Source organism: Taeniopygia guttata, chromosome 3 (assembly GCF_048771995.1).
Source record: "Taeniopygia guttata chromosome 3, bTaeGut7.mat, whole genome shotgun sequence".
Taxonomy (NCBI): Eukaryota; Metazoa; Chordata; class Aves; order Passeriformes; family Estrildidae; genus Taeniopygia; species Taeniopygia guttata.
This window is the reverse complement of record NC_133027.1, coordinates 32,508,704-32,518,224: the sequence shown is the minus strand read 5'-3', so window position 1 is coordinate 32,518,224 and position 9,521 is coordinate 32,508,704. Positions and strand designations below refer to the sequence as shown.

Sequence of the window (9,521 nt, the reverse complement as noted above, 5' to 3'; positions counted from 1 at the left end):
GATGAGCCAGGACTCAGCCCTCACCCTGAGTTCCACTCACTTCTCTGTTTCTACCACTGCACTCTTTGGCAGTCCAGTCTGCTGTAGAAGTCCTCCAACTCTCCAGCTGGGATAAACATTTTTAAGGAGCTGCTGCCTCAGATGCAGCTAAGTAATGCACTGATGTCCTTTGGAGTAGAAAGGTACAGCAGACAGCCCTTATCAGCTCTTGCTACCCCTTCTCTCTTCTCTCCACCAGACGGGTCTGGACAGGTGGATGTAGCTGGGAAACCGTGTACGTTGGAATAAAGGATCTGTTGACTAACCTTTTTCTTGACACAAATTTAAGCCATATAGAACCATTATTCAGGATATCTAATGGAATAAATAAAAAGGTTAGATTTCCTCCTTTGTGATTGCAGTTTAGCCTCATATTAGCATAATATTTTAGCACCTGACCTAAAAATGGCATGCCAAATATTTTGTCTCATAATTAGGAATGCTTCTGCAACTGTTCTTTTCGTTGTCCTTTCCAACTGCACTGAAAAGTTGTTTTATCATCTATTTATTGCCAGTGCAAGCTCTAAGCAATACAGTATACTCCTATCACATATTTATGAGAAGCATCTTCATGCATTTTCCAAAGTTGCTCTTCTGATGAGATAGAAACCTCTTCATATGTATTCATAAATTCAGTAACCCCAGAGATGTTTTAGCATCTGCCTTTTCTACAGTACCTGAGAGGCTCTTAATTAGTTGGTGAAATGCTGAGAGAGTTGCCTATCAGGTTAAGTGTGGGAGGGGGTGTAGCTGGTGACCTCCCTGCATTGCCATGGGAGGCCACAGATGTGTAGTTTTCCCGCCTCCCAAGTTGTCTGTTATCTGTTCTCCCTTCCCCCAGTTTATGTCAATCATTTTGTACTCCTTCCCTTTGTTCTGGAAAGTTCTCAGTTCTTTGTACCCCCATTGGTTCCTCCCTCGAAACCACTCCTTCCCTCTATCCCAGTTGGCCGTTGCCATGTCACTCTCCGTTGACTCCACCCTCATACCCTCACCCGGTTGGATGCTCTACCCCTTGACCCTCCTCCCCTGTAACTGTTATATACCCTGCCCCGCCCTGGTTCGGGGCTCTCAGAGCTGGCTCGCCCTCTGAGTGGTTGCTTCCCTTCACCCCCTTCGCCTTCCCTTTGAGAAGCCCTCAGAATAAAGCCGCCTGAGAGACTCCCGTCTGGTGGAAGACTCCTTCTCTTTATTACCACCATAGCGTGCCCGAAGTCCCCGACTCAGTCGGAGCGGACCGGACACGCTTTAACTGGCGCCCGAACACGCTGACCCCTGCACGGAGTCAAGCGGAGAGCGTCTCCTCGACAGCTTCGACTCCGTGAGCCGGCTGCCCGAGGACTTCAAGCGCCGTTCGGACGTGGTTCCACGGACGATGGTGCTTCGTTTTCTGAAGACCCCTCGCCTCGTGGGCTGCAGACACCCGGAGGAGCAGGAACAGCAGCTTCGCGGAAGCTCCCTCGCACTCCGGACCTGCAGCGCTTCCACCCCCCTTTGAGGCCATCTTCTTTTCGACGGGCGTCTTTTGTGGTGAGTTTTTCGTGCCCCGTCTGGCACCTGACCCCGTCTCTTTTCTTTTCTGTTATCCTTTGCCTCTTTGGGGAATTTTTAGCCGTTTTGACATAATGGGCAACCGTATGTCTCCGGCTCGGCGGGATTTCTACTCCCATGTTAAGTCATCCCTTGTTCTGGGAAATATTTCTTTTAACAAAAGGGATTTAAAAGCCTTAATTACCTTAATTTTTGACCACCTTCCTGACACTGCGCAGGAAGATTTCAACTCGGTTCAATTTTGGGGAAAAGTTGGGCGTTTATTATACGATTTACAAGTTAAGGGGAATTTTAAAGTGGGACGTTTCTTTCCTTTATTTCATTCTATTTTTACGTTATTTAAACAAAAACGGGAGAGTTGGGCCCCCAGTTTTCCTAACCCTCATTCCGTCCCCCCCACTCCTAACCCTTTTTCCCCTAAGGGTGGGTCGGGCAGCAGACCCTGCCAAAGTCCGGCACAGGGTTGCCACCGTCTCCCTGCTGCTCCCCGTCCCATCCTGTCCTCTTTTCGACCTGGGACTGGCCACCCCAGTTCGACCCTTTCCTCGCCCCAAGACCCTCAGACCCCTGTTCCCAGTTTAAAGCCCTGCTGTTCTATTCCAAATCTGTGCCAGCATCCACCACAAAATGGCGCCGGCCGCATGGCCGAGCTGGCATCAGAAGCGCCACAAAATGGCGTCCCGGCTCCTCCCTACTCCCCTCGGGTTCCCGCCATTTCTCCTTTGACCCCTCCTCCGTCGAGTGCCGCCCCTGCATCGGGTCCCGCCCCGTCTGATGCGTCGATGGTGTCATCGTCGGGACCCGCCCCTTCCGTCCCCTTGACCGCGCCCCTGGGTGGGCCCCCGGTGGGAGGGACCGGCCTACAGGAAGGCCACGCCCCTGTGGGTGGGAACTCCCTGCCGGAAGGCCCCGCCCCGGGAGGTGGGCCTAGCCCCACCTCCCCCTCTCCAGCCACTTCCGGTTCCCACGTTACCGGAACCGGAAGCAGGCCTGGCCGGAAGCAGGCCATCTTGGCCTGCAGGGCTCCACGCCACCGGAGCCCAACGGTCAGGGAGAGGTTCAAGGCCCTCACCCGTCCTGCCTCATCCTCCGAAGAGGATGAGGACAGGGACAGCCCCCGGCCCACACCTAGGTCGGGAGGCGGGTGGGCCAAGATACGGGCGGCGGCCATCGAGGACGGCGACTTAGACCTGGCACGTGACCTCGGGCCTTTTGCGGCACCGGTGGTAAGGGAGAGGGGAAAGCGGCCCCGGTGGGAACAGGTACCATATGCTGAGGTTAAGGAGCTGAGGAAAGCGGCAAAAGACTATGGCCGCGAATCGCCATTCTTTAAAAATGTTTTGGACCTCACTTTTTCCGGACGGACACTAGTTCAGCATGATATCAAATACATTGCCAAGTCCCTGTTGTCCCCCACGGAACTCCTGCTTTGGGAGGTTCAGTGGAAAAAGCTACTGAAACCTCTCATTATAAAGCACAACCTAGCAGAGACCCTGGGCACAGGCGACGAGGTAATGGAGGCTATTGCGGGAGATGGAGAATTCGGCCAGCCTGAGGACCAGATCCAACTACCAATACCGCTCCTCGATGACATCAGAGAGGCTGGCCGTGCCGCGCTGCTAAAAATCCCGGACGGCAGAACTCCCTCCCAAAGTTTTTCAACTATTCTCCAAGGACCGGACGAGTCATTCATCAAATTTGTCGACCGCCTCAGAGAGGCCATAGAGAAACAGATAGAGCACCCTGCGGCGAGGGAAGAGCTCCTCCGAAAGATGGCAGTGACCAACGCCTCTGCGGAAACAAAGAAGATCTTGAGGGCGTTACCGCAGGACCCCGAGCCCACCATCACCCAGATGGTGGAGGCGTGCGTCAAGGCAACATCCACCGAGGTAACGGTCGCCATGGCAGTGAGTAAAGGGGTGGGGGAGGCAATGTTAAACATGAACACTGTGCGCTGCTTCGGGTGTGGCCAGATGGGCCACATACAAGCGAACTGTCCACACTGGCCCCCGGAGCAGTTCTACAACCCGTATATGCCTTCCCCAAGACCCCCACCCAGGAACTCTTTCCCGCCATACCAGCCGGCGGGAAACGGGCCGCGGAGCGCGAGGAGGGGCCGCGTGAGGACAACAAATGGCCCTTCTCAGCGCCCGAGCCTCCCTACTATCCGGGAGGACCAATGGCCCAGGGGACAGTTTCGGAGGATTGGCGGAGCACCGACGACGGACTTCGCCTCCTCCGAAGAACGGCCAACTTAGATCCCGGCCGCCGCCGGGTCCTCAAGAGCTCCATGACTGTCACCTTCCAGGATGAGGACCTGGTGAGAATCCCCGCGGGGTTCCTGGAGCCCCCTCACTGCCAGGGCGAAGCGACCGTCCTCATCGTCGGAGACGCAAGGCACACACCCGACAGGATCTCCATCATCCCTGAAGTGGTGTGTGTCCCACCGGGGTCCGAGGTAACGGTCTCAGTCATCTGCCATGAGCCCCCCTACACCTTGGGCAGAGGACTCCCCTTCGCCCTGCTCTATCTGCTGGACTCAGACGACCTCTCTGGACGAGACTCAGAACAAGACATTCATGTGTTTCTTACTCAAAATGTGACTAAAGAGAGACCAATAATCCGAACTGTGCTTTCTTTGCAGGGAAAGTCGGTGGCGATGAACCTAATGGCAGACACTGGGGCAGATGTCACCATCATTCCCAGGTCAAAGTGGCCCCGCGACTGGGAGTTGGTGCCCCCTTGTGGCACAATCTCCGGAGTGGGCGGAGCTGTCAATTCCATGCGTAGCCGACGCTTGGTAAGTGTGGAGGGACCTGAGGGACAGATAGCCACAATTCGACCGTTTGTGGTTTCTTCAAACATCATGCTATTAGGCAGGGACGTATTGTCCCAGTGGGGTGCCCGCCTTGCCATCCCTAGCCCTGCGTGGGATTTTTAGTGTGGGCCACTGCGGAGCGCACCTCCCCACCGTTGAATTGGAAGACCGATGTTCCGGTGTGGGTGGATCAGTGGCCCCTTGTGGAGGAAAAATTAAAGGCGCTCAATGAACTTGTAGAGGAGCAGGTGCGCCTTGGGCATTTAATACCCTCCACCAGCCCTTGGAACACCCCTGTCTTTGTAATTAGAAAACCAGGCAAAGACAAGTGGCGCCTGCTCCAGGACCTCCGCAGGGTAAATGATGTCATTGAAGACATGGGCCCCCTCCAGCCTGGGCTTCCCTCACCCTCCATGCTTCCCCGGGATTGGCAGCTCGCAGTCATTGACATCAAGGACTGCTTTTTCAACATCCCCTTGTATCCTGGAGATGCCCCCAGGTTCGCCTTTTCCGTACCATCCATCAATCGGGCGGAACCTTATAAAAGGTATCAATGGACCACCTTGCCCCAGGGAATGAAAAATTCTCCAGTGCTCTGCCAAACCTTTGTAGCACAGGTTCTTTCGCCAGTCCGCCGACTTTTCCCTGAGGCCATCATATTGCACTACATGGACGATGTCCTTGTCTGCGCGGAGACGACCACCTACCTCCGCGCAGCACTTAATAAGACAATAAAAGCCATCAAGGATGCGGGTTTTCAGATTGCGGAGGAGAAGATCCAGCTCTCCGCCCCATGGAAGTACTTGGGCATCACCATCACGGGAAGGACCGTCGCGCCCCAGTCTGTGACCATCAAAGACGACCCACGGACCCTGCGGGATCTGCAGCAGATCTGCGGCACCATCACGTGGATCCGACCTCTCCTGGGACTCACCACGGAGGAGTTGGCGCCCCTCTTCGAACTCCTGCGAGGAGACGGCGACCTGGCTTCTCCACGCGAGCTGACACCTGCCGCGAAGAGAGCCCTGGAGAGAGTTGCGGAGGCCATCAGATCCCGCCAGGCGCACCGTGTGGACCGGGTCCTTCCCATTACCCTTGCCATCTTGGGTAAGTGCCCAAACTTCCATGGGTTGCTGTTTCAGTGGGATGCTGGGCGTAAGGACCCACTCCTTATCATCGAGTGGCTGTTCCTTCCGCACCAGCCCCCAAAGACCATCTCCACACCCGCTGAATTGATGGCCAAACTCATCATTAAAGGCAGGCAACGCCTCCGGACCCTCGCAGGGTGCGATCCGGCGTGCATTTATGTCCCTTTAAATCTGGAGCAATTAGAGTCTCTCCTGCAAACAAACGAAAATTTACAAATTTCTCTGGATAGCTACCCCGGCCAAATCTCCATACATTATCCTAAACATAAACTGTTTAAGGATACCTTCTATTTGGCCCCAAAATCCTACAAAAGCAAAACACCAATTAAAGATGCTCTCACAGTGTTCACTGATGGATCGGGAAAATCCCACAAATCAGTGATCACCTGGAAGGACCCGGAAAGTCAGAAGTGGGAGTCTGACATTCAAATCGTTGAGGGTTCCCCCCAGATCGCAGAACTTGCTGCGGTCGTGAGAGCATTCAAAAAATTCCAACAGCCTTTCAATCTAGTTACTGATTCGGCGTATGTAGCCGGGATAGCAGAGCGAGCAGAACATGCGATGCTCAAAGAAATTCAAAATAAGAAATTATTTGGGTTGCTCACGGAATTAATTTGGCTGATCTCCCACCGCGAGCAATCCTATCACATAATGCACGTCCGGGCGCACACAGACCTGCCAGGAGCCATCGCTGAGGGTAACCGGAGGGCAGACCATTTAGCAGCGGTTGTCGCCACTACCTCTTCTGTACATTCACTCACTAATACTATCCCAGACATTTTTGCACAGGCAAGGCTCAGTCACGCGTTTTTCCACCAGAACGCTCCTGCCCTTGCCAGGCAATTCAAAATCTCAAAGGAACAGGCCAAGGCCATCCTCACCACGTGCCCCAGCTGTCAGTCCCTCGCCCTTCCACCAGTGGCGTCAGGGGTTAATCCCCGGGGACTGGGAGCTTTGGAGCTGTGGCAGATGGATGTGACACATTACAACGCTTTTGGCCGTCTCAAATACATCCACGTGTCAATAGACACATTTTCAGGTGCCATCTTCGCCTCTCTCCATACTGGAGAAAAGACGAAAGATGCGAAAAAACACCTGTTCATGGCGTTCGCGACACTGGGAGTCCCGAAGGCAATTAAAACCGACAACGGCCCGGGACTCACCTCAAAACAATTTGAACTGTTCTTGCAGCAATGGGGCATCAAACATACCACCGGCATTCCTCACAATCCCACAGGGCAGGCCATAGTGGAGCGCTCCCACAAAGAACTCAAGAGATTGCTCGATCAGCAACATGACTCCGGTCGAGCGCCTTTGTAAAGCACTTTATGTACTGAATTTCTTAAATTGCACCGACCGTGAGCCAGACCCGCCCGTCATCAGGCACTTTACGAACACCACGCGAGCACTTTTGAAGGAGCGCCCACCGGTCCTTGTCCGTGACCCGGAATCCCGAGCCATCACAGGGCCCTTTCCCTTAATAACCTGGGGGAGAGGGTATGCCTGTGTTTCAACAGCTCATGGCCCAAAGTGGATTCCGGGGAAATACGTGAAGACATTCCTAGAAGATGCCCCAGCTGCAGAACCACCGTCGCCACAGAACCCACAGGCTGCGTCTCCCACAACACCGGACGACGCGGTCGCGTGGAAAAGACGACGAACGAAGAGGACCGGAAGCCGTCCCAACTTGGTGTCCCGAGTCCTCATCACCAGACTGTACCACTCACCGGACTCGACATCTAAAGATACCCCATCCCCTCCAGTTACCTTTCCCTTACCCCCTTACCTTACCCGCTTTCCCTATACCCCTGTGCCCTAAATTGTTTCCTTTTTAACCCAAAAGGGGGAGCTGGGAGGAGAGGGAACCAAACCTTTTTGTTATCTACGTTTTCTCTTGTGTTAATAGAATAAGGATGGCTGCCCACATGTCACCAATCCGGGAGAAACATCAGGAATCGCCCCACTGCACCCAGCTGGCCGTCGCTGTAGCCTTTGTCATCCTGTGGCTGCAAGCGGCGGACGGATGGATTGTTCAGCAGCCGAAGGAAAACGTGTGGGTCACGCTTGCCAAGTCCTTGCAGCAGGACAATCTATGTTTGGCCATGGGCAGTGTGGACAATCCCCTGTCCACATGCCTGGTGGGGGTTCCCCTTGTTGCCGATGATTGGCCAGTTTTCAACTCCGACCTACTCCGAACCACGGGTAAGAGACCCAACCCGGTTGACACTTGGGACGAGTGGACTAAAATTCTGTCTAATAGTAAGGAGGAACCCCAAGAATTGGACTTGCTGGGGTCCTCTCACGCAGAATACTGCGTCAAATTTTATTATAGGAGGCCAAGTCAGAATTGGCATGGACTTGACTTGACCAAGAATACATACAGAAAGGATGTAACACCTCTAAGCAAAAAATACAATAGCCAAACCTGGTGCAATTACACCAGCCAGGTGGTTTCGGTTTCTTCCACACGTCCTAAGGTGTTGCCCAAGGGGATGTTTCTTATCTGTGGGGACAGAGTATGGTCAGGCATCCCATCTCGGCTCCAGGGAGGACCATGTAGCCTTGGCAAGCTTGCGATTCTAACTCCAAATAAAACCCAGATTTTAGAATGGAGGAAGGAAAAACAATTGGCCCGCAAGAAACGTTCGTACAACCAATTCGATTCAAATTGTGATTCGCAGTTGTACAATTGGGGCAAGACCAAGAGAATCGCTGCGTCCATATTCCTTCCATGGTACGCAGCAGCAAAAGCCCTTGGTGAGCTTTCTCACCTGGAGTGTTGGGTAAACAAGAATGCCAACGCTACGTCGGCCGCCCTTTCAGACCTCTTGGCGGACGAGCAAACCACCAGGCATGCAACCCTCCAAAATCGGGCTGCGATAGACTTTCTCCTATTAGCCCATGGCCACAGCTGCGAGGACTTTGACGGGTTGTGCTGCTTCAACCTGTCATCGAGAAGCAAATCCATCCAGGCCCACATCCAACAGATAAAAGAGCAAGTAAAAGATTTAAAGACTGAAAACCCATCGGCTGCTGACCCAATAGACAAGACATTCTCGCAGTGGGGCATCCCCGGATGGGCAGCCCCCATCGTGAAAGGACTTATTTGGATTTTAGTTATTATTTTCCTTATTTTCATTGCTTTAGCCATTTTTAAACAATATTTAGTTAAGACTTTCGGTTCCGCTTATTTAGTTAATAAAGACGGGGGAGATGTGGGAGGGAGTGTAGCTGGTGACCTCCCTGCATTGCCATGGGAGGCCACAGATGTGTAGTTTTCCCGCCTCCCAAGTTGTCTGTTATCTGTTCTCCCTTCCCCCAGTTTATGTCAATCATTTTGTACTCCTTCCCTTTGTTCTGGAAAGTTCTCAGTTCTTTGTACCCCCATTGGTTCCTCCCTCGAAACCACTCCTTCCCTCTATCCCAGTTGGCCGTTGCCATGTCACTCTCCGTTGACTCCACCCTCATACCCTCACCCGGTTGGATGCTCTACCCCTTGACCCTCCTCCCCTGTAACTGTTATATACCCTGCCCCGCCCTGGTTCGGGGCTCTCAGAGCTGGCTCGCCCTCTGAGTGGTTGCTTCCCTTCACCCCCTTCGCCTTCCCTTTGAGAAGCCCTCAGAATAAAGCCGCCTGAGAGACTCCCGTCTGGTGGAAGACTCCTTCTCTTTATTACCACCATAGCGTGCCCGAAGTCCCCGACTCAGTCGGAGCGGACCGGACACGCTATAGTTAAGTACTATCCATCTTTATAAATCTAATTATTGTCTTTTCCTTTACATAAATTTTCTGTGTAGTGCATAAGGGTTCTGAATGCGACTGACACACAGAGGTGTCACTAAAGCAAATAATCAGTAAAAAGTAGCAGTAATAATAGTCACAAAACAGTTCTCCATGTATCAGGGGATGAGGTCCTATCCTGGGCTCCATTCAGGAGGGAAATGAAAAATTATCATGTGTGCAG

The 9,521-nt window shown here is 53.1% G+C and overlaps 1 protein-coding gene across 1 annotated transcript; it reads left to right on the top strand.

Moving 5' to 3' along the window:
- Positions 1–774: 774 nt before the first annotated feature.
- Positions 775–9,199, top strand: LOC140683671 (uncharacterized). Its single transcript, XM_072926569.1, has 2 exons — positions 775–1,569; positions 7,463–9,199. Exon 2 carries the CDS (start codon positions 7,470–7,472, stop codon positions 8,829–8,831), a length of 1,362 nt encoding a protein of 453 aa, XP_072782670.1. The 5' UTR covers positions 775–1,569; positions 7,463–7,469; the 3' UTR covers positions 8,832–9,199.
- Positions 9,200–9,521: the final 322 nt, after the last annotated feature.

Bases quoted from the DNA above. Each gene is read 5' to 3' on its own strand.
- LOC140683671 (XM_072926569.1), top strand. From the start codon at position 7,470: ATGGCTGCCCACATGTCACCAATCCGGGAGAAACATCAGGAATCGCCC.